General features: G+C 50.8%; 1 protein-coding gene across 9 annotated transcripts in view; it reads right to left on the minus strand.

The window, feature by feature from the left end:
- The window catches only part of BPTF (bromodomain PHD finger transcription factor), a 142,445-nt gene that overhangs the window by 20,249 nt on the left and 97,327 nt on the right, over positions 1-24,869 (minus strand). For 7 of the 9 annotated variants that reach the window (XM_055130748.1, XM_055130747.1, XM_055130746.1 and 4 more), the window contains 12 exons: positions 23,883-24,007; positions 22,928-23,056; positions 21,186-21,336; positions 20,844-20,886; positions 16,685-16,931; positions 15,761-15,912; positions 13,744-13,852; positions 7,984-8,201; positions 4,178-4,400; positions 2,504-3,411; positions 995-1,077; positions 511-736 (listed from right to left, as the gene is read on the minus strand). In XM_055130748.1, coding sequence (XP_054986723.1) covers positions 511-736; positions 995-1,077; positions 2,504-3,411; positions 4,178-4,400; positions 7,984-8,201; positions 13,744-13,852; positions 15,761-15,912; positions 16,685-16,931; positions 20,844-20,886; positions 21,186-21,336; positions 22,928-23,056; positions 23,883-24,007 — 2,614 coding nt within the window. The remainder of the gene's footprint in view (positions 1-510; positions 737-994; positions 1,078-2,503; positions 3,412-4,177; positions 4,401-7,983; positions 8,202-13,743; positions 13,853-15,760; positions 15,913-16,684; positions 16,932-20,843; positions 20,887-21,185; positions 21,337-22,927; positions 23,057-23,882; positions 24,008-24,869) is intronic. The other 2 variants (XM_055130745.1, XM_055130749.1) reach the window with 2 other exon arrangements.

A 24,869-nucleotide genomic window follows, 5' to 3' on the forward strand; every position in this document is an offset into this window, starting at 1 on the left:
GGGTTCAAATCTCAGCATCCCATATGGTCCCCTGAGCACCACTGGGAGTAATTCCTGAGTGTAGAACCAGGAGTAACCCCTGTGCATCGCCAGGTGTGACCCAAAAAGCAAAAAAAATAAAATAAATAAATAAATAAATGAAAGCTCATTAAAAAAAATAATAAAAAAAATTAAAAAAGTACGCAGAAATGACAAGCAGCCAGGAGACACAGGGGCTGGACAGCTGGCACAATGGGTGAGGCTGGGCTCGGTCTCCTGGGCAGAGTGATTTCCGTGGGGAAGGCTAGGAGTAACCCCTGAGCGTACCGGGGGTGCCGCCCCCAGAAAGAAGAGACCAAGAATCAGAGGAAACGCAAGAGGCTAGAAAGGCAAATCGTACGCCCTGTTTCGAGAGACATGTGTCCCCCTCCGGGAACTGTCCCTGCGCACAGAACTGTACATGCTAAAAGACAAATGGGAAACTGGAATGGGGCCCGGCCTGAGCGGGAGCAGGGGGGCCCGGCGGCTGACCTGCGCGTGGACCTGCAGCTCCTTGTCCAGCAGCGCGCGCTTCTTCAGGATCTCGGCGCGCAGCTGCTCCTTGTGCTTGAAGAGCAGCGCCGAGAGCCTGCTGGCGTTCTGCTTGCTGCGCTTCTGCTCCACGCTCTCCTCGCGCTTCCGCTTCTTGGCCGCCTGCTTCTCCTCCTTGTCTATCTTATCCAGGATGTACTTCATCACCTGGTTACAGACGATCATTCTGGAGAGGAGCACACAACCCTCGTCATGCCGGGCCCCCGCACGACACTTCCCGCGTCTCTGCAGCCGGGGAAACGCCATCGGGGGCACGAGCAGGTTCCACAGCGGTGCGGGCCGACTGGGAGCACCGCTCGGCGCCACGTTCTCATGGGCCGGAACTGCACCCCCGGCAGGAAGAACAAACAGCTCGGCACGCTGTGGCTGGCGCCGGCGGGAGAGAGACCCCGGAGCTGGCCCGCAGACCTTCCTCCCGACCCACCTCTGATTCTCCTCTCTTTCCGCCGGAGTCAGGGTTTTCTTCTGCTTTAGATGCTCGATGACGGCGTTATGCTTCATCACCACCTGTGGGACGGAATGTGATGAGAAAGCGCTTATTCGGTCATGACTATACACCGTTACACAGGCCAGCAGCAGAAACCTGACACACGCTGGCTTCTCAGAACAAAAACAAAACAGAAGCAAAACAAAACCAAACAAAACCAAACCTGAAGAATTTTAATGACGGGCCACAGAGGTAGCTCAATGGTCTGAGTACAGACTGGGCATGTGGAGAACAGAACCCAGCACTCCTGGGAGCAACCCCAAGAACAGAACTGGAAGTAGCTCCTGGAAGTAGATGTATGTATGAACCACAAAACAAAAAGGGAAAAAAACAACTGTACGGCGACATAAATAAAACTATCAGCTACGACATGGCTCCAGTGATTAATGCGTGTGGAGCGTCATGGTAAACGTTTGACATTATGCCATTCAATCTTCAGAACACCACAACATGGGTAATTTTACAAAGGAAACACAGGCAAAATGAATTTACTTATGTGAGATGAACATGTCATATTACTGTACAGCTATGAGCTCAATCCAGTTATCACTCCCCTCGCTCCCCAGCCTACACACTCACACCTTCTTAGAGATTAGGGCAAAACCAGACACACAAGAATCCTTGATTTAGAGATTATCCAGCATCTAAATCCAGCTAGTAACATAACTGCATGTATATGACAACAGTTTTTATCAATTATCATGCTTCTAAAACCCCCTTCAATGTTGAACATATCTACATACCAGACATCATTTAACCATTGATACGACGTGTCGGGAAGAGCCCGTGGTCGCGAGGACACAGCTGGAGGGAGACAAGCCAATTCCTGGGACTGGGTCTGGAGGACCCCGGAATCGTGTGCGGATCTCCGGGACTGGGAGTGCTCGAGACCCACCCCGTGGGGGCAAAGAACGCTCCCCCCGTAACACCGGAGGATGTTTGACACCTAACACATTGCACACAGGATAATCCTAACTCATCTAAGTTGCTCTCACTAGAGTGACACCCCCAAATCCACCTGTTATTTTACCTATGGAACAGCAGTATTGAGAACTAATTAAAAAAAAAGAAAGATGTGGCTAGAAATGCAAACACGTTTCATCACATCTCCAACGTGCTTAGGACACGCAAACCAACCGAAGAACTTGGACCAAGCTGCGATGCTTAGAGTGGCTTCGCAACTTCAGCCCTGATTTTCTGTTGGAGGAAGAAGCTTAAAACCCTACCTACTTCCCACCCACCTGAGCTCTCCCCCCGATGCAGGTCGATTCTAACGAGCACCGTTTCCCGTGCGGTACTCTCTCCGTCCGTGCGGTGCTGCTCGTGCATCGGAACGTCAGTGACTCGCGCCTCCTGGAGACACCTCACGCCACCCACCACTAACGGCTAAGGCACGGCACAACGTTTCACGCCACGGAGCATGCTGCTTTCACTGAGCCACTTTACCTGTTTCTGAATGATCTCGCTCTGATTAGAGGCTTGGAGGGTGTGCTCCCGCTTAATCTCTATCTGCTGCTGCTTCTTCTTCTGCTGCTGATCCCTGAGTTGCTGAACCCTCTGCAACTGCTCCTGCACACTGGCTGCCTGCACTGTCACCACATTCTGAATCTGGTGCGCCTGCACGGGACTGCTCTGCTGCACGTGCACGGGCAACTGGAGTCTGAGCTGCTGGGCCACCGCGCCTTGCTGGGCCTGCATCGGCGCCGCCACGACCTGCGGCGGCATCGGGGAGAGAACCTGGACTTGTTGGCCCAGCGGAGGCACAGCAACGACTTGGGGCTGCGGCTGCTGCGTTGGGAGCTGAGGACGGGGCGGGGAGGAGCCCGAGACTGGAGTCAACGTTTGTCCTGAAGAGAGAGTTTGAGGTGGAGACTGTACCTGGGGCTGAGACTGTGGCTGGCTCGGGGAAGGTGCCTGCAGAGATGGATGTGGCTGAATTGGAATCGGTTGTGAGGCTGAGGTCTGACCCTGGGGTGGCTGTCCGGGAGACACCTGGGACGGCGTGGACGGACGGACTCGAGTCTGTGTCGGGCTCTGGACGCGAGCAGGAGACTGTCCTTGGGCATTACTTGCGGGCAGACACGGCCCTGCACCCTGGGGCTTGGAGGGCTGTGCGTGGGCGGCCTGGGCTTCGGAAGGAACCTGGGGGGCCACTGTTGCCGGGCTTGGGCATTCAGGCAGCATCTGAGCTTCAGGCGGGGCTGGGGACGGGGGCGGGCCGGGGGGCGGGGGCTGCGCGGAAGGCTGAGCAGGCTGCGGCAGGGCTTCTGGAGGGCTCCCGCCCGGCGACTGCGCTTTCACAGGCGGCTCCTGCGTCGGGGGCGCTAATTTACTCTGTCTCTGTTCACCTGTGCCTGCGGAGAGGACAGAGTCAGTATTTCTACCACCCTAGCACGTGCGACCTCGGCTAACGGAGGGCTCAGAGGGCACTGTCTACTGGGGAGGCGGCTGCGATTCCGAGGGCTGACCCGTGTTCTGCTTGGAGAAACGTGGGGTGTGGGGGTCCCTTACACAGGGCGGCCTGGCCTGGCTCCACGGCGGCCCTCTGCCAACTCTGCACGGGAATGGTTAGGCGTAGCCGTTGGCAATTGGCCAGACCCTCCGGCCCAGGCTAACACTCCCTCCTCGGAGACGGAGGCCGGTGGTGGCGGGGTTCACACCCGCAGGCCACTGAAGTGCTTCTGGACCCATGGCATCGGCGGAGGCTGTGAGTGGCATCTGTCCACCCACACGGCCTCACATGACACCTGCGAGTTTCCTGCCCCTCACTTTCTACATTTTTTTTTGTCTTTTTTGGCGATGCACAGGGGTTACTCCTGGCTCTGCACTCAGGAATCACCCCGGCGGTGCTCAGGGGACCATATGGGATGCTGGGATTCGAACTCGGGTCGGCTGCGTGCAAGGCAAACACCCTACCGGCTGTGCCATCGCTCCCGCCCCCACTTTCTACATTTTAAAGGGGGGTGTGGCGTGGTGGAGACAGGGAGTCTGGACAAACAGGAGAGGTTGCCGAGATCTTGGCTCGAGGCACATCCTCCCAAAGGTGAGGGCCGGTGCTCTCTCCCGTCAGCCCAGCGACCCAGCGGGACACCACGCAGTGCCTCTGGTCCCAGCGTCTACCTGCTGCGGTGGTGGAGACGGTGGTGCTGGTGGTGGTGGCCGTCGTGGCCGTCGATGCCAACGGGGTGAAGAGGAACCGCTGCACAGTGCCATTGGGCATCGCGGCCTGCATCAGCTGCTGTCCCGGGCCGGGAAGGATAGTCACACCTTGAGGTATCAACTGCAACTGTCCAGTAGTTTGACCTTGTCCTTGAATTACGACTGTCAAACCTTGATTGCCACCCTACAGAAAAACACACGTGAGGCAAAAGGTGTTCAAAGCATCAACCTGCAAGCAGACCATTTTTATGTTGAGAAATTTTTTTTTTTTTTAATAAAATAGAAGTACATATTTGAATGTCTACAGAACAGCAACAGGAGGATTTCAGATGCGGTAAAGTAATAGTTAAAAAGCTGATACTGGGGCCGGATCGACAGTACAGGAGATAGGGTGTTTATCTTGCACGTGGCCTAGCCAGGGTTTGATCCCCTCTACCCTAAATGGTTAAAAACTAGGAGTAAGCCCTAAGCACCCCTGGGCATGGCCCCCAAACAAAACAAAACGCTGATGTTTTCTGGCAAAGAACACAAACCAGTCAGCAGAGCGCCAGGCTCTGAGCTCCAACCAGGGAGTGAGGAGGGACCCATTCACTCTCCCCTCCTCAGACTGCAGCTTCCTGACTGATAAAATAAGGTCACCAAGGAGCTGGATGGAGAGACAGCCAGGAGTCAGCTCTGAGCACCACTGCTTGCGGCCCAAACAGCAGAAGGAAAGAAAAGGAAAGAAAAGAAAAAAAGGAAAAGGAATGAAAAGAAAAGGTCAAGAGTCACTAAGGCTTACCCCCCAAAATCCTGGTTTTGAAATCATGTGCATCTATGTAATTCTGCAATTTTCAAAGTTATCTACATCAGGCCTGCCTCTTTTGAGTCTTCCAGTGGAACAACGATGACAAGAGAAACTGCTACTACAATCATCGTCAATACAGAAACTCAGGTTGAAATCCGTGGCAGCAAGTCAGAGAGAAAAGGAAAGTGATCAAACGGGAACTCAGGTAGCGTTCTTGCCAACAGGCGCCCCTAGGTGGGTCCTGCGGCGTGCGGCAGTTGGTTCTAACAGAGAAAGAGCACGAGGCTGAGGTGGGAACAGGGCAGTGCTGACTGAGCATCCAGTAAAATGGGGTCCTGCCACCAAGACTCCCCGTGGGTCGTTTCTTCTCTCCGAGACTGGCTACTGCCGCAACCTCACCAGGGGCCCACCCAAGGCGACCCAGCCCGACCCCACACGGGCCAGAGCGAAGTGTTCTCATGTACCGGTGCTGAGGACACTGCTGATGGTGCTCAGGGAGCACTGGAGCCGGGCAGTGCACCCCGGGGGTGCTGAGGGGGGGTGCATGCAGAGCACGGGCAGCACTTGTACTGTGCTCGTTTTTTTCCCTCGATTTTTACACATTCAAACCCATGAAACACACCCAGGGCAGCGTAGAGGATGGCGCTCAAGGGACGGCCTGCAAAGCCAGCGCTGCCGGCGGTGAGGAAGCCGCCGCTGACGTGCTGACCCGGATCCCTCCCTTTTCTCTTCCCACGGTTGCAGAGCAGGTGCATTTCTTTCCGGAGTTATTACTTGGGTGCGAATCTCACTAGGACACAGTTCCACCAACTCAGGAACATCACCCTTGAAGGACATGGTGAGAACGCTTCTCCACCCAGGTAAACGATTCGGCAGCCTTGAATCAGGGCTGATTCAGGCAAACAGGAGCTAAGGTACACGTGTTAGTTACTGGCTCCTTCAGCACAACAATGCAGTTCTGCGTGATCTATTCATTTTCTTTTCTAGTCTTTTTAATTTTTAAAATTTTTGTACTTTTTGGTAATACCAGGGGTGGGTTCCCGGGTCTTATATTTACAATCCAAAGTGTTCTAATTGGTTAATCTTCCTTTATTCTTTTTTTTATCCTTTTCTTTTTGGGTCCATCTGGCGATGCACAGGGCTTACTCCTGGCTCTGCACTCAGGAATCACTCCTGGCGGTGCTCAGGGGACCACATGGGATGCTGGGAATCGAACTCAGGTAGGCTGCGTGTTAGGCAAACGCCCTCCCCGCTGTGCTATCGCTCCAGCCCCCATTCCTTTGTTCTTTTTCAGTCATACCCGGCTATGTTCAAGGCCTTCTCCTGGCGGGTGTGGAGGGACCCAATGGGTGCAGGGGACTGAACCCAGGTCGGCTGCGTGTAAGCCCCTGCTGTAGGATCTCTCTGCCCCCAGCTGGTTCTCAGTGTAGTGGGAGAGCAGCAGAAATGACTGATCTTCCTGATCACAGCCTTTTCCGTTGCTCCTGCTAAGAAGGCTCAGGCCCCGTACCCTGATAGACAGAAGCGCAAATTCATTCGCATTCCTACAGTTGGCACGAAGGTTCATTCTGCTCTCTGTCCTTTCGAACTCTTGACTCTTTTCCAGTATTTTAATGTACCTAATTCTCTTAGGTTTATGGTTTTAATGCGTGTTCACCTTAATACTAATATAGTCGAACACATTTTCTGGTATGTAGGTTTGCATTTCCTCATTCCTCAATTCCTCATCCCTCATCAAGCTTGTATTATTTGAAATAGCACTTTTTGTTGTGGTTGGTTGTATTCCTACACTTTCTCATTCTTTTTACTCAGACTGTTTAAGCTTTTAATACTATTTATTATTAAATAAAGTTATAAAAAGTATAATAACAGTTTTGATTCAGATATCTAAAATATATTCTACTATGATGCTCATAAAAATATGCTATTATTTATCTTTTGGGTTTTTTTTGGGGGTGGAGGGGGGTGGATCACACCTGGCAGAGCTCTCAGGCTTACTCACGCATATCTGCTCAAGGGATCCCTTCTGGCAGAATGGGGGCAGGGGGACGTGTGCTGAAGGGACGCTGGGGACTGAACCCGGGTGAGTCGAGTGCAAGGCAAGCGCACTGCCTGTTGTACGACCACTCCAGCCTCTTATTTTAGTTTGGTTTCCGGGCCATCCTTGGTGATGTGCTCAAGGATCATTCCTGTCAGGCCTTAGGGACCGCATGAGGCGTTGGGGATCCAACCCAGGATGGCTGCGTGCAAGGTAAGCACAGGGTCCCCTGTATTATCTCTCTGGCCTAGCACCTACTTTAATGCAGTTGAAATTATAAATCTCTCCCTTTACGGTGTCTTTTTCTTCTTAATTTGAACGTGTGCTCGGTAAAGGCCTCCTTCCCTCCTCGCAGTGCTGACCTGCAGCGAGCGCCTCAGGCTCGGTCACCGCAGCCACGGGGTTTGCCCAGCGGGCGACCAAACCACTCCCAACGTGGAACAGGAGTCCACAAGGCACCAGCCACTCTTATTTTACCGTTTTTTCTTGCTCATCTTATTCCTGCATCGGTTCCTTATTCATCTGTAAAGCAAGTGATACACTTTCTTTTTTGCTTTTTTTGGGGACCAAACTCAGAGCCTTGTGTAGGCAAAGGACACTCCTGACGAGTGAGCAGCACAGTGGGACAGCGAGCCCCAGAGACCTTCGCGACTCAGCTCACGGGCCAGAGAGACAGTCCCGTGCGTAAGGTAAGAAAGGTAACTCGTGGTCCATATGTCAGTCACCTTGTAACTGATAGCTCAGTCACCTAGTAACATAGCTCAGGGCTGAAGGCCTCAAGATGGCCGAGACCCAATATATCATTTTTATACTTTTTTTTTTTGACTCCGGGAAGCAGTCATTTCTTAAAAGAAGTATAAAAAAAAAAAAAAAAAGTAAATCCAAAGTTTACAGCAAATCTAAGCAGTCCCCGAGCGTGAAGATGAAGCGGTGGTGACTTACGTGTCCCTGCGTCAGCTGCGTCAGCTGGGCCATGGTGAGCTTCACCTGCCCCTGCTGCGGGCGAGGGGCCGGCGAGGCTGACGGCGGGAGACTTCCGGGGGCTGCTCCTGACGTCAATCCTTTCTGCCCCGGGCTCGAAGACACTGCGTTCGGGGCAGAGATGGCCGTGGAGACGGGCTGCCCGCGGATGATCTGCGTCACCACCTGCTGGGGCGTACCTAGGCAAACCGCAGGACATCGCCAGTCGTTACCTGTCTCGAGCAGCACCGGGAGCTGAAACTTGGTTCTGCGTCCCACAGCCCAGCGCTATTTTATTTCCTGGTTGGGGGGGACACGGGGAAGGGCCACTCCTGGGGTACTAAGGGCACATACGTGGTTCTGGGGATAGAACCGAGCGGGCTGCACATAAGGCGGGTGACTTATTCCCGGCACCCTGGGCCAACAGGCCGCTAAGAGCTCCAGGACACACGGAGGCAAAACCACACAGCCCGAGGGCCCAGCGGGCAGTCAGCGAGCCACGTGACTCGGTCCACGACCGCCACCGGACAGCTCTGCCCCCGCGGAGGCGGACTGAGGAAAGGGTAATACTCTCCCCGAGTCAAGGCGACAACAGGGACGATGAAGAGAATCTCTGCAATATGCCACTTCCAGCCTGCCTTTCCTGGGAACATATGACTAAAAGGGAGGTAGTGAGCAAATGCAAAGTTAATTCACATGAAATTTCGCAGAAGGTGGGGGTCCCCTGGAACATACCTGGTGTGCTCCAGGGCATCACTCCCGACGCCCTGCTCAGGTCACGCATGTGGCACTTGGGGAAACCATTTAGTGTCAGGAATAAACAGGGCCAACTGCATGCAGGACAGACTCCTGAACCCCGGGACTGTTTCTGGTCCTTCACAAGAATATCTGTAATTTTTGGGGGCTTTTTTGGCCACACCTGGCAATGCTCAGGGGTTACTCCTGGCTCTGCACTCAGGAATTGCTCAGTACTCGGGGGACATATGGGATGTCGGGGATCCAACCCAGGTTGGCGGTGTGCAAGGCAAATGCTCTCCCCGCTGGACTATCACTCCGGCCCCTCTTCACAACAATTTTTTTTTTTAATTTATTTATTTTTAATTAGAGAATCACCGTGAGGGTACAGTTACAGATTTATACACTTTTGTGCTTATACTTCCCTCATACAAAGTTCGGGAACCCATCCCTTCACCAGTGCCCATTCTCCACCACCCGTAAACCCAGTGTCCCTCCCACCCTCCTCAATCCCATCTCCCCCCCACCCCACCCTGCCACTGTGGCAAGGCATTCCCTTCTGTTTTCTCTCTCTAATTAGCTGTTGTGGTTTGCAATAAAGGTGTTGAGTGGCCGCTGTGCTCAGTCTCTAGCCCTCATTCAGCCCGCAACTCCCTTCCCCCACATGGCCTTCCACTACAATGTAGTTCACAACAATTTTTAACATATAAAATCAAGAATATTCAGAGATGATTACATTTTAACTAAGACTTTTTTTTTTCCCCCAGGGATCGTTAGTCCAGGAGTACTGTAAAGGCAAGAACAACTATGCCCTCAGGAAGAGAACAAAGGACTCGGGACGCTTTCAGGCCAAGTAGCCAATAAACATCTGCATAAGCTTGGCACACAGGATGCTGGGGTTCACTCCCTGGCACTGCATGGTCCCCCGAATACTGCCAGCAGTGACCCCTAGGCACCATGTGGATTGCCCACTCCCCCAATGAACATTCATGGAATGAAGCTGACTGGGAATGGTTCTAGATGCTAAACGCGCGTGTCTCTCACCTTACTTGCTGAAACTGAAAAGGGCTGGAGGAATCTTCACCCCCTTACAATTAGTTGCTAAGAACAATTATTTGAACAGTTAATTTTATATTTACAATGTTCCGATTCATCAGTGAAAAATGTCACGTTCCTGAAGCTTTTGTATTTGCCCTTTTCTTTCTGCGAGTACAAATATATTTCTGACGTGTCATTTTTTTTTTTTTTTTGCTTTTTGGGTCACACCTGGCAATGCACAGGGGTTACTCCTGGCTTCCAAAAAGCCAAAAAAAAAAAAAAAAAAAGTTCTATCAGAGCATCTGACCCCAATTTCTTTAGGCATTCCAAGGCCCAGCGCGTACACCGATCGCCGCTCATTACCAGCGGGCAGTGCGCAGGGCTGGGCCCAGGGGCTCACACAAGGCCAGAGCCCCCCAGTGAGCCCCACCCTGCCTGTGCTTATGCTTGGTGAACTCTCCACTCTGACCGTTTCTAGCCGAGGCCCTAAGTTATATCTTCGGCACCAAAATTCATTTTCTTTTACATTAGCAGATATTTCCCTCATCAAGCTAAAAAATGATCAGTACAGTAACTTTTCCCGATGAAGCCAAGCATGTCCAACTGGTACCTCTGCCCGACAGCAAAGTCTGCCAGCAGGTGGGATGTCGCCCTTACACTCTCGTCTCTCCAGCTCCTCTGACACGTGCCTCTCAGTGACCCTGGTGGGCATCCCCTTGGGCACTGTCCCAGTCCACCAGAGGCTTGAACAGCTGAGAGTGTGAGTTTCACATCACACTTTTTCTGCTAAGCTTTCTTAACTATTTTTTCAACTTTCTTTCCATCATGAGGAGTTAAAAAAAAAAACAACTCCCCCCCCAACAACAACAAACACCTCCACCAACAACCACCTTTATAGCCACTGTAGTTAAGTGCTTTGTTAACTACATCACCTAGTCCCCATAAGATGTCATCATGATAAAAACAGGGATGAAAGGGCAGCTACTGCCTGATTATAAGCTGGGGATTCAACAAGTCACCAGCGTGGACAGAGAGACATGGTCATGATTTCAGATCTAGCATGAAAATAAAAATTCAGAAACTGGAAAAAAAAAAAGTGATGACTCCCTGGGAGCGTGAACCCTGGGAAGGCTGGTGTGCGGCACCCAACCGCCAACCCTCCACCCGTCACCCCTGCAACTCTGACGGCCCGCACTGGGCCCCACCAGCCCTCTGCCACCTCACTAGGACGAGCCGAGCCGACTCACATGGGACGCTCGTGTCACATCAACCCTCAGGCAGATACTCGCAGCGACTTAGGGCACCGAGGAACAAAGGCGGCAGCTGACAATTCACCTGCTCTTTCCAAAGTATATCACCATTAATCATCTAGAATATTTCCCTCCTTTATGTTATTATGTTTTCCGCTAGTTATCGCCCTAGCTGACAGCTATGAGGGGTAGCTGAACTCCTTAGCAAGAAATTTTAACTTTGGTTGGGGCTGCACGCGGCTGTGCTCAGGGCTTACTCTCAGTTCTGAGCCCAGGATCACTCCTGCGGGGCTGAGGGCACCACCTGAAGACTGAGCTGGGGTTGGGTATGTGCAAGGCAAGAGCGCCCCCTGCTGCACGATCTCTCTGGCCCCTTAACACGAAAACTTAAGCAGGGATACTACACTTCTATCAACTCTCATATGCTGTAAGAACTGTAAGAATGAAACTGAACTGCAACACATTTGAAGTGAGCGTAAACGATTTTACCTCTATCCTTTCTGTTTTAGATGTCCGGGTATAGGGGCCGGAGTGATAGTACAGCGGGTAGGGCATTTGTCTTCCTCACAGCTGGCCCGGGTTCGGTCCCTGGCATCCCAAATGGCCCCCCAAGCACCACCAGGAGTGATTCCTGAGTGCAGAGTCAGGACTAAGCCCTGAACATCACCAGTGTGACCCAAAAAGCCAAAAAAACAAAAACAAAAACAAAATAAAAACAAGGCCTGGTAAAATATCCTTACACACATGTACTTAATACCTGTCTCTCTACAAATCTAAGACGCGCCTCCTTTGTGCTGTTGGTGACACTGCGACAGTGACGTGGGCTGGGTGCCTGCACACGAGACTGGTGCTCAGCAATGGCTACTGAGATGCGTGCAGGGGCTCCCGTCCCTGGCTGCAGAGGGGTCAGATCACAGTGGAGCGGCCACGATGACTTGTGCAAGTGGGACACCGGGCATCTGAGCTGACCCAAGGCAGGCGCCACGGGCCACTGCACTATTCCTCCGAGCCCTGTTTTCCTTTGTTCCAATTAACACTTAGGGAAATGAACCTTCGTCTGGTAATCCTGAGACTGGAGCAGCGCCAGGTCAATCCCAGCAGACCCCAGGGCCCTGCTAGTCAGACATGGGATGGCAGTGCACTGCAGCCAAAACACACGTGAGCACACCTGCAGGCAACGGCACCAGGTGTGTCTGAACTCCAGTCCTTTTAACTGCCACATCACAACAGGAAGGGACACTGAGAGAGACAGAACAGCAGGCAGGGCACTTGCTCTCATACGGCCATATGAATCGACCCCCTGCCTCTTAGTGTTGAATGCCGAACTCCCTTTCTTTTCTCGGGCCCATATTTACTCATGTGAATACGACTTTCCCCCTATTTTTTTTTTGGGGGGGGAGGAGGTGACACCCAGCAGTGCTGAGGGCTTACCTCTGGTGGGCTCAGGGATCAGATGGGGTGCCAGGGCTTGAGCCACTGAGCAAAGCAAAGCAAACACCCTATCTGCTGTACAATTGTTCCAGTTCCTCTTTTATTTTTCTTAAATAAATAAATACATACATAAATAAAAAAGATGTAGAAGAAGCCTGCTGTGGGTGATGAGGAAAATGGAGTTTATCAGTCCTTCAATCATTGTTTTTTTAATTCTTTCACCTGCTAGCTGCACAGTGCTTGACTGCGGCTCGTGGGCACCCCCTGGTGGTGGTGCAGGCTGAAAGCCACACTCCAGGCTGCAACAGGGCGTGCTTGGGTTTTGCTGCTTGCTCTAGGATTTGCCATGGCAGAAGATTTCAAGCCACTAAGGTGGTCCCTGGGCCCCACGTTTTAATATTTAGCCATTGGTAGTAATTGATTTTCACATGTTTCTCACAAACACACAGGTAAGCTTTTTAGTACAAACTTTACAGCATTCAGCTGAATACAGAAGCTTTAACCCTTTCAAACTGATAAACAGAGACTTTGAAGTCTTTGAAGTCTTGTTTCATGATCTCTCTTTAAATGCTTCTGAGCTCTTTTCTAATTGTCTCCTGCCATACGGTTGTTCTTTGCTCACTTGCTCTTTCATTTTAAGCAAGCGAACCTGGACTTTTTGGTTTGCCTGTTTTGTTTGTGGTGCTTGGGGGTCTGTGTGGCTTTTAGGCCACACGTGGCGATGCTTGGGGCTTCCCCAGTTCTGTGCTCAGGGGAACTACATGGGATGTGTGGAATCAGAGCTGGGCCAGTACACAAAAAAGCACTTTACCCTCTGGACTATCTCTCCCGCCTGCGGAGACTTGTCTGCAGCCATGCCAGAGGCCACAGGGCTACGCCTCAGGGCGCCGGCTCCAGAGCAGAGGCCTGGGAATCAAGCCTGGCAACTTGGCATCACGGGCCAGCAGGGTTCCACCCAGAGGCGTGGGAGCAGGGGCAGGGAGCTCCAGAATCTCGCACATGCCAGGCATATCGCTACCACCTGACCTACGCTCTGCCCCACCCCCTAGTTTCCTTTTACTGGCAACGCCAAGGACGAAGGAGTATCTAAGGAAAGATCCCATGATGGATTTGAAATTCAGTACGCTGACACCTCAATTCAAGTCGATATGTTCTTGTCCGTACAGTGCGAATACAGAGTATTGTAGACAGCTTAGGCTGCTCCTGAGGGCGCGGTAACTCTAGAAGGACGAAGGCCTACCTGGTGGGACCATCACAGGTGTGAAACTCTAGAAGGATGAACGCCTACCTGGTGGGACCATCACAGGTGTGCGGATGATCGTCTTCCCGAGCGGGGACTGCTGGAGTGGCGTCCTAATCACCGTCATACCAGGCCGGATCTGCGGCCCCGTGATCACCTGGGAACGACACAAAGGACAGTGAAATCAAAGGGTTTTAAAGAGATTTCACACGTAGAGAGTTAGAACATTGATCTCGGTTACATAGTTCACTGATAAACATGTCTATAGAAATCACCAGAGTCTTTTGAACGTTACACTTTTTTTCTTTGATTTTTTTGGGTCCCAACTGGCAGTCTTGGGGGCTACTCCCAGTTCTGTGCTTGGGGGCTTTTCCTGTGCACAGTCCACAACTTAGGGGACCAGGCCATGAGAGAACCCGGGCCTCCTGCATGCAAAGCAGGTACCGGTCCCACTGAGGCACTCTCGGGCACTGCATTATGTACTAAGCATTAGAATAAACTTTGAAGGGAGAAAACTGAAATGCAATAACTCCCTATGAAATTCCTTGGGACAGATACCAAGAGCAGTAGACAGACTAATTTGCTCACAAAAAAACAATGAATCTGATTTTTCCTTAAAAACAGTTTGTGGGGGGCTGGAGCGATAGCACAGCGGGTAGGGCCTTTGCCTTGCACGCGGCCGACCCGGGTTCGAATCCCAGCATCTGATGTAGTCCACCTGAGCAACGCCAGGAGTAATTCCTGACCGCAGAGCCAGGAGTAAACCCTGCGCTTCGCTGGGTTTGACCCAAAAAGGAAAAAAAAAAATTGTGGGCTGGAGTGATAGTATAGCCAGGAGGGCATTTGCCTTGCTTACGGCTGACCAAGGTTGGATCCCATATGGTCCCCCGAGCGCTGCCAGGAGTAACTCCTGAGTGCAGAGCCAGAAGTAACCACTGAGCATTGCTGAGTGTGACCCAAAAAGCTTAAAAACAAAAACAAAAACAAAACCTAACAACAAACAACCTAACAACAAACAATCTGAAGGGACAGTACAGCGGGTGGGGCATTTGCCTTACATTCAACCTGACAACGGGGGTTCACTCCAAGGCATCCCATATGGTCTAACAAGCACCACCAGGATTAATTCCTGAGCACAGAGTCAGGAGTAACCCCTGAGCATCTCTGGATGTGGACCCCAAACAAAACAAAATCAACAACAAAAAGCAAATCTGTACCAGTCAGTCAGAACACAGAAAGGCATGAACGAAACCAAAAGTTCCTTAGTAGATCTTGTTATGTTTTGTTTTGGGCCTCACCGGGTAGTACTCAGGGCTTTCTTCTGGCTCTGTGCTCAGGCGTCACTCCCAGCATTACTCAAGGAACCACCGCGGGTGGCAGGGACTGAACTGGGGTGCCTGTGTGCAGGGCAAACGTCCTATCCTCGGGATTACCTCCCTATCAAAAATGTAATATGTAATAATTAAAAGAACTGCTCATACATGGAGTGATCTGGCAAGTATCATGCTGGGAGAAATAAGCCAGAGGTGGCAGCGGAGAGAGAATCATCTTACTCCTGAAGGGATGGGACAGAGAGAGACTCAGCCAGGGAATAGTGGACCCCAGAGCAAGAAAACAAGTCCTTGAAGAAAGCTTGCTGGAGGAAGGGGCGGGCACAGGTCGGGGAAAGGCCCACTAGGACCACGACAGAGGGAAGCGGTCACTCTGCACCAGGACTGGGTGCCGACACGTTTGACCCACTGGCCGCAAGAGCAGGGCAAACCACAGCGCCCAACGGGGTGGGGGGGAAACAGTGCCCGCCACAGAGGCAAGCCAGGGCACAGGCGGGAAACAGGGCGTTGGTGGCGAGAAAAGGACACTGCTGAAGGGACAATGCAGACAATTCCATCATGAATAGCTAACTGCAACGCTGTAACTCAGTATTTAATGATACAAAAAATTGTTAAAAAAAACCAACATTATCAGACCCTTATCACAGACAAAAAGAAAAAACTGGATGACTCTGGAGAGGCCGCTCTCCAGAACCCAGCACGGACGGCATGAGGCCGCTGCCCGGGGCTCTTACTTGGGACGTGCTGGTGGTCCCCGTAGCGCCGGAGGTGTTGGGCCTGATGGTGACGGTGGCCGCCCTGGGCTGGAATGACGTGAAGGTCTGCTGACTGGAGCCGGTGCTCGACGGAATGATGCCCAGGACTTTCTGCTGCACTTGCACCACGCCTTAAAGGAAGAGGAGGCCGCGATTAACCAGGGACGGTGGGGGGCGAGAAGCAACGGGGGGCGCTGGGTGTCCGAGGGAGAACTACGTGTGGCGGGGGCTGAGAGTGGGCTACACAGAATGTGGAATCCGAAGACTGAGATCAGTGAACGGGAAATGAGAAAATAATGGCAACGGTATGAGCTGGCAAATGTGAACTGAAACTCTTCACATCTCCCTTACCTCCTTGTGTTGCTGGCACATTTACAGCGACAATCTTGCTGTTTGCAGGAAGGGGCAGTTTGGTAATTACTTTTCCTGCCATAGTGACTGGACTGCCTGTAATTTGGAACGTCTGCCCTGTGCTGGCAATGGTTGGAGCAGAGGTGGCAGCTGTGCTGGTGGCTAATGGGGTATAAGACATTTAATAAGCTTTAGATTTAAAATAACCAGCAACGGAGTGAGTTCAAGGAAGGGCACCAATGCATGAAATGTGGCTCATTTTTGTCTTTTTTTTTTTTTTTTTAAAAAGAAAACCATTCCTCTCCAAAGTAAGTGAATGATGTCAATGTTGAGAGTGAGATAAGGTGAGAGGAGTTTGGCTACTGGAAGATCATGAACGTCATCTGTAACACACCAATCGTTACAGCTTATTTGCTCATTCAGCTGCAGGAAAAAAAAAAAGACACACAAATTTCCTAAAGATATGTCTCATCCCAGCAGCTCGCGGACGGGAAAGCAGCTTCCCTGCACGGACACACGGGCACAGTCTCTCCTGGACGCAGGGGGCTGTACCTGAGTTGGACTGGCCTTGCTTCACCCACGTAGCAAAGGTCTGGTGGAAGTTCTTGTTCTGCTGGAATGTGACTGTGGCGGGGGACCCGACCTTAGTCGTCAGCACCATCTTGGTTCCAGGGGTGACCGAGCCGCTGATGGGGGCGACCATGACCTTCTGCGCGGGAGAGATGGTGCTCGTTGTACTGTTGGTGGGGGACGACGTGGACGCTGCAATGACGGTTGGTTTCTGCTGTTCCAGTCGCTTCTAGGAAAGGAAACGAAACGGCTCTCAATTAAAAAAATAAATAGATAAGGATCGCTCTGCCAACGAGCGGAGTCCAAAACTTTGCCAACCTAAGAAACTACACAAGTAGGCCATATTTTACATTTGAGAATATTCCTACATAAACTTATGTTTAAAGTCAATTTGCTGAATACAGCAACCACACACTTCCTTACAAGTAAGTTTCTCGAGACAGAAACATTCACATGCAAGTGTTTCCAGCGGGTGCACCCCGTCAAGCTCTGACTGTAAAACTCAAAGATGAGAGTGGTTTTCCTTGAGACCAGAACGTCCATGCAGCTCAGCTTGGGACATAAAGGAGAAATGATGGGGGCGGTCCGAGGCCGCCGAAATGCTGTACTGTTGATCCTCATCACAAGAGACATGCCACAGGGGCTGGAGCTCAGTGGGCAAGCATGTGCCTTGCATGTGTGAAGTCTCGGCTGGAGAGAGAGTACAGGTGCTTGCCTTGCATGCTGAGTATGGCCTGAATCACACTCCCCTCTACACAGCACCCCCTGTCCCCCCCCCCCACACACACACACACAAGAAAATCAAAAGTCAGAGATCTAGCGCAGGAGACAGAGCATTTGCCTTGCATGTGTGAAACACTGGGTTTGGTCCCTAGAATTGATAAGGGGGGAAAAAAAAAAACCCACAAAAGAGCCCAAGTGCTGCCCGGTGTGGCTTTCGCACCCCAGCGCTGGCCCGTGCGCCGGGCTCTCTTCTCTGGAGAAGCCGCATTCTCGAGTGTCTCCCCAGACCCCTGCGCCCGGGTGGCAGCGGCGGAATGAGAGGAAACAGCAGATTCCCGTCACATGGGGACCCCACCGGCATTCATCTGACTAATAAAACCAGTGTCGGGGGCTGGAGCAACAGCACAGCAGGTAGGGCATTTGCCTTGCACGCAGCCCAGCCAGGTTCGATCCCCAGCATCCCATATGGTCCCCTGAGCACCGCCAGGAGTAATTCCTGAGTGCAAAGCCAGGAGCAACCCCTGTGCATTGCCAGGTGTGACCCAAAAAGAAAAACAAAACAAAAAACAAACAAAAAGAACAGTGTCAACGTGTCTCTTCAGTTTGTCACCCTCCTAGGAAAGGCTCTGCTTGGAGGGGACAGCTGGGTCGCGTCCAGGGCCCCTCAACAGTCACGCAGATGCTGTTTGCTTTCCCGAGGAATTTATCCTCTGCTTTGCTCTGACCATAAAAATGTGTCCCGCTTATTCAAAACTATTCATTGCTGTGAATGTGAACTAACTCTGAAAGACAGGTCTTAGTTCTCCTCTGCCACCCCAGGAAAGAGATACCCCCCCACCCCAGGACATGTATTTAATAATTTCTCAAATGAAAGGGGGCATGACCTCCAAACTGAAAATACTGGGGTCACAGACAGGACAGCACGTTATTTGCTTGCCCTGCACTCACTGGACCCTGGTTCTCTCCCCAGGACTCCCCATGTATCTGAGCATCACCAAGTGTGGTATAAAAACACAAACAAACATAGAAATGCTGTGCTAAGGATGTGCTGAGCGGCCAAGCACAGAACAGCATGTGTGCAGCCCTGGGGTGGGGGCAGGGGGGCCAGCCCCGCCGAAAACCAGACGACAGGAACTGGAAGGACTGTGGGCCAAAGGCTGGTGCATCGGGGCACGGCACAATCCGGCTCCATCTCTGGCCCCACGCCCACGAGGCCTGCCCGGAGGGATTTCAGCGCACTAGGAGCTGGCCGCCTACAACAAAAACCCCAAACCCTGGACACAGTCTCTAGGCAAACATCTCTGACTATGGAGCTGCCCGCGTGCACGGCTGGGTCCTGAGCAGGTTCAGCGGCACTCTTCCCGGCCCAAAAAACAGACCGACACTGGAGATGACAGCACTGAGATATGGGTAACACAACACGAAAACGAAGAAACAAGATGACAAATAATGGGAGTGGCTAGACAGAGGCATAAAATCTGGGGCTGTTATCTCAAACTCTGCAATGAGCAAAAATAATGTCCTAAAGTGAATCTATGTAAAAGACACCTAAGAATTTTTTTTTTTCCTCTTTTGGTCACACCTGGCAATGCACAGGGGGTTACTCCTGGCGGTGCTCTGGGAACCATTAGGGGTGCTGGGAATCGAACCCGGGTCGGCGGCGTGCAAGGCAAACGCCCTACTCACTATACTATCGCTCCAGCCCCACCTAAGAATTTTTTAAAAAGTTAATTTTCTTTTATTTCCCCTGGAGAAAAAGTAGTTTGAAACAAATACTTTGGCTTATAATACATGTGCCACATATACATGTAATGTATAAATTATAAGCACATATATGCATCCATATTTTATTATTTTGTGGATCTGGGGTATGAAATCAGGGCTTTATACATACAGATCAAGTGCTCAATTGCTGAGTTACATCCTTAACCCCTGTATTATTCTTTTGTGAATAAATTCCTTTTGGTTGAGGTGGCTTCCAAATGATGCTCAGGGGCCCCTGCTGGCCAAGTCCCATCAACAAAAGTCTCAACTCGTGTGAGCACCCAAGGAGGGTGCTCCTTAGGCCCTGTGAGGGAGGGGGCCAGCAGGACCCACCCCCACCTTGGTGCCTGGGGGGCCTTCAGAGTCGTGGCTGGTGACGGTGATGTCAGGAGGCTGTCTGGTGCTGAGGAGAGAGCCACAGACTGGTGCGTGCTTTCCACTTTCCCTGATCTATATATATTTTCCCCTGTTTTGGACAGGGGGCATATCCAGGGGACTCAGGGGTTTCTCCTGGCTCTGTACTCGGGAAACACTCCTGGTGGGATGGGGAACCATATGGAGTTTTGGGGATTGAATCCTGGTCAGCCACGTGCCAGGCGAGTGCCTTACCTGCTGTACCATCACTCCAGCCCCATGTACTATATTTTTGGAGGAGTCACACGTGCTCTCTACTCTGGGGCCAGATCTGGTCGCACGTAAGCAGTGCTGTTTTTTTAAAGCAGGGTCACGGCTGCAGTCACATGCTCAGTCAGCACCTTGAACTTTGTGCTATTTCTACAGCCCCACCCTTGCATGCACAATTGCCATGTGTAACTAATTAATGCTATCAGTTTTAGTTCTGTTTGGAGGCCACACGTGGCAGTGCTCAGGGGTGACTCCAGACGGTGCTCAAGGACTGCACAGTGCCCGAGACTAACCCGGGTCCTCTGCCTGGGCCGGAGTCCCTCCCGCTGGTCCTCTGGCCCCTAAGCTAGTCTTAAGTTAATATTAGAAACAGACATGTGCCCCGTCTCCATCCTGAATTTCAGCCGGCTAAAACCATTTATACTATCTTCTTCACCAAGAGGCGGGAGTAATCCTCTTTTATTCTTCTGGCGCGTAAATAATATGGCATATTATTGATAGTGTGAAAAAACTGAAACACCAGTACCTTTATGACCATCAATTACAACGAAGTCTCTACAGAGTTTTAGTGTATTAGTTTCTTCAAAGACTATAGAACCTTTATCAATTGTGATTCTGCATGAAGAAAATAAAATCAGTGCGCACATTTTGCAAACGGATAGCCTGGCATCTGAAAGCTGCGCGGACGGCGAGCTAGTTTCCACCAACAGAGGAAAGATGTGTGTGAAAAGCTCAACGGAGAGACCCAGGGACTCAGACCAGGGATGGGGCTTAGAGGAAGAACACATGATCCGAATGTGTGCGACCGGGATTTGCTTGCTGACACCCTCAAAGAACCAACCCAGCCTCCTCATCCTCCTTTCCCTAAAACAACAACAACAAACACAAGTATGTAATACAAGCTTTTGGTGCCATGAATCTAGCTAAAAAATGACAATTTATTGCCAGGTGGCACCAGTACCCACGTGCCCACTCAACGGGCAGCAAGTGCTGTCGCCTGAGGTCCAGCTCCAGCCCTGCGGTCACTCACCTTCGCCTGCTGCTCCACCGCCTGTGCCTTCTCTTTCTCCACTCTGCAGGGGGTGGAAAAAAAAAAAGAGGAACTTGTCAGAAACGACCCTCCCGACGGCTGGCATCTAATACTAAGTGAAATTTGGTTGATTTTCACATCATAAAAGGCATGAAATTTATGTTGACCGATATATTAAATAGGCACGAAAAAACCTTTCACTAGAAACTGACAACTAGATACAAACCCATCTCCACGTGGCTAGCGCTATAGTCAACAGGTGCACTGGGACAGACGGACAACAGTGCCAACTGGGAGAGTCTCTTAACCGAGCAGCGGAGAGGCTGCGGTGCTGCTGCATACCTCTCAGCAAACGCCCTGATCTCCCACAGCTCCAGCTCCTCCTCGGCCACCCAGGTCTCGATGATGACAGGGCCACTCTGCTTGGGCGTCTCGGGTCTCTTGGGCCGCAAGGCGCTAGATCGGAGGCCTTTCCTCTGAGGCGTAGGTGTTTCTTTGGGAAAGAAATCAAAGTACTTCACACAACAGACTTTTTAGCATCACAGCATTTCTGGCTTCTTTTTCTCACAAATACCAGCTCGGCAGGACCGGTGAGTGTCCCGAACCCCCCTGGGCTTTCGGTAAGAAAGGCAGCAGCATCGAGCCCGCCAGGCTGCAGTCCGTGTGAGACGGGTCAGGGCTGGGTTTGTGCTGGGGACAAGCAGTAGGACAGCGGGAAGCAGAGTGGTTAGGGAGGGCATACTGAGACAGTCTTCTGGAAGGACGCTGAGCACAAAGAAGCTGTGTTAAGGGGGCGGGAGAGAGAGTACAGCAGCTACAGTGTTTGTGCAGTGATGCACGTGGCTGACCAGAGTTCGATCCCCGGCATCCCCTATGATCCTCGGAGCACTGCCAGGAGTGATTCCTGAGTGCTCCTCAGACAGGAGTAAGCCTGCGCATAGCCAGGTGTTACCCAAAGCAAACAAAAAAGATTGTGTTAAGGCATGAATGTTGAACCTGACTGTAATTCTAAGAGAAAGCTGGCCATCAAATTTCAAAAATTAAACCTACACATCTGAAGGTGACCAACTTCAGTAAAACAAGGTACTTCTGTTAAAGGGTAGCATCTTCTTTTTATGAGCTAGTCCGGGAACAACGCTGGGGACCACGTGGTGGCACGACTGAGCCTGGGGCCCCTGTGCCTTAGAGGGATCTTTCCAGTTGTTTATTACATGTTTCCTACCAGGCCTGGCCCTGAATATTTTCAGAATAATGCAATTATTGACTTGTTTATATATGCAGAAGGAGGTATTAATTTTCTAGGCAGACATTCATAATTATTTGCAAAACAGTGTTAATCTTGCTTTTCCCAGAATCACCCCTTACTAATCTTTCTAATCTTTCTGAAATTTAACTTGATACTTAGCAACATAATACTGTAACCTTCACCTTGGCAGAGTGTAAGAGCAGAATCCCGTTCTTCTAACTATTGGTTACTAGGACCTGTCGGGCAGGTTCTCTAGAAATGTTTCCTTTAGTTTTGTTGGCCACATCTGGCAGCGCTTGGGGGATGACCAGGCCTCTCTGGGGATCGAGCCTGATCCTCTCACACGACCGGCGCGCACTCAGCCCACGTCTCTGGGTCCCGCAGAACTCGGGATGCCCACAGACATCTTTTGCCTTATGTGATCTTGCTACATTATCAATTTCTAAAGTTATCATTTGCAGTAAGACCAATTTTATATATATATATATATATATATATATATATATTTCCCCCCCCCCAAAAGTTGACTGGAGAAGAGCAAAGAAAACAATTATGACCAAATCAAAAGATTTTGGTCAGAGGTGAGAAATGGGGAAAGAAAAGGTCTTGTTGGGGCTGGAGTGACAGTATAGCAGGTAGAGTGTTTGCCATGTGTGTGTCCGACCTGGGTTTGATCTCTGGCATCCCATATTATCCCCCCCCCCATCACCAGTAATCCCTGAGTGTAGAGCCAAGAGTCACCCCTGAACATCACTGGGTATGACCCAAAAAGCCAAAAAAAAAAATAAATAAATAAAAAAAGAAGAAGAAAAGAAAATGCCTTCTTTCTACCCCTTACCTTTCGGTGCTTCTGGAACTCCAATGGGGCAAATGATTTTCCTGATGCAGTACTCTGACCGAATGCCGTAAGGACCCACGTCTCGCCTCTTAATGATTTCGGTCGTTGTGATTTCAGTTTCAGATGTTTCTATGGTGAGTGAATTCACACAGTATTAGTAATCACCTAAGATATTTAGGAGACTAAAAATGTCTACCACACGGTGCTTTTGAGAGACAAATGTGGAATACACCTTCGGAAGGATTTGATCAATTCATGAGTTTAAGGCCATTACTAGACTGCAACTATTAGCAGCTTCTTCCTCAGTGGAACTTTTTACAATTTCTAAACAAGAAAAATGTCATTTGCAGGCAGCTTCATTCCCGGTGGCACATCTCAATGACAATCATAACGCCCCTCGGGAAGATCCCGAAGGTGGGTGGCTAGAAGCAGCCCGTGGACGTGCCTGTCTCAGCGACCTCCCTTCTGTCTTCTGGAAGGGTCGGGATCATGCTAAGAGCCTCACTGTAGAGAGAGCCCTCCCTGCTGGCACCCAGGAGGTCAGGGCCGGCCCACACTCCAGGGTGGGGTCTTTTTCAATATAAGCATATTTTAGGAAAGACCGGATGTGCTTACAACAAACTGAATTATTCAGTGTTTGCTTTTTTTAACTTTTGCATTTTTTGACTTTAAAAGTTTTTTTTTTTTAAATTTTACCTTTCTATTCACTTTTTTTTTTTTTTTGGGTCACACCCAGCAATGCTCAGGGGTTACTCCTGGCTCTGCGCTCAGGAATTGCTCCTGGCAGTGCTTGGGGGACCATACGGGATGCCGGGGATAGAACCTGGGTCGGCTGCGTGCAAGGCAAACACACTACCGCTGTGCTATCGATCTGGCCCCTCTATTCACTTTTTAAAGAACTTTTAACATAGGATTCAGCCAGGCCTGGCTGCTCTCTCATCCCGGGGCCGCTCACCCGTCCTCGTGGTGCCCCCGCCCGGAGGGGCCTTGGCGGCCATGTCGTCCCAGCGCAGACTCGCCCACAGCAGCCGCAGCATGAGGCTCACGCCCGCCAAGGACTTCACCGTCTGCAGCCTGTACCTGGAGAGAAGAGCGACAACACGCATGTAGAGGAATGGCCGAGGTGGCCTCCTCCTGCCTCGGTGGCATCACTTTCATGTTGATCCTATGGGCTTGTTAGCACCATCACATGTCCCTCGTTCCCAGGTATTATATGGACGTTTAATTTTATTTGGAGGGGAGGGGGAACTGGGCTATACTCGGCACAGGGCTTACTCGTGACTCTGTGCTCAGCCACTTACTTATGACTCTGTGTCGGGTGGCAAGAACCAAACTGTCGCGGTGTGCAAAGCAAATACCTGAACCCCCAAGTCCTGTACTCTGGCCCCTGTTCGATGTCACTTCACAGAAAAACTGTTTTTTTGGTACTAGGCTTATCATGTACCTAAAGAACAGAAGCCACTTCAAAGGTCAGACAGACTCATAAAATGAACATGGCTCACTATAAGGCTGATGCAACAACCACTGTATAAATTCAGTTGGCAAGCTCCCCGTGGCGTATTCCATATGCCAAAAAACAGTAACAGCAAGTCTCACAATGGAGACGTTACTGGTGCCCGCTTGAGCAAATCGATGAACAAAGGGACGACAGTGCTCCAGTGCAGTGCAGCATAAATTCAGTCAAATTCTGAAATACGTGCTCGGGTCGGAAAGAGTATGGAGGGAGGCGCTGGTTTTGCTCATAGCTGAAAATTTGGATCCCTGATACCATATAAGTGTCCAGAGCCCGGCCAGGAGATCCCTGAGCACAAGCAGGTAAGGCTCCAAAAATAAAAGACAAAAAATTCTACCAGAAATATTACTGTGACTAAATAGAAATAAATATTTTTTCTTTGCTAAATGTGACAAAAGAATTTTGGAGGACAAACTCTAAACTATTTCT

The sequence above is a fragment of the Sorex araneus genome, chromosome 3 (genome assembly GCF_027595985.1).
Source record: "Sorex araneus isolate mSorAra2 chromosome 3, mSorAra2.pri, whole genome shotgun sequence".
Lineage (NCBI taxonomy): Eukaryota > Metazoa > Chordata > Mammalia > Eulipotyphla > Soricidae > Sorex > Sorex araneus.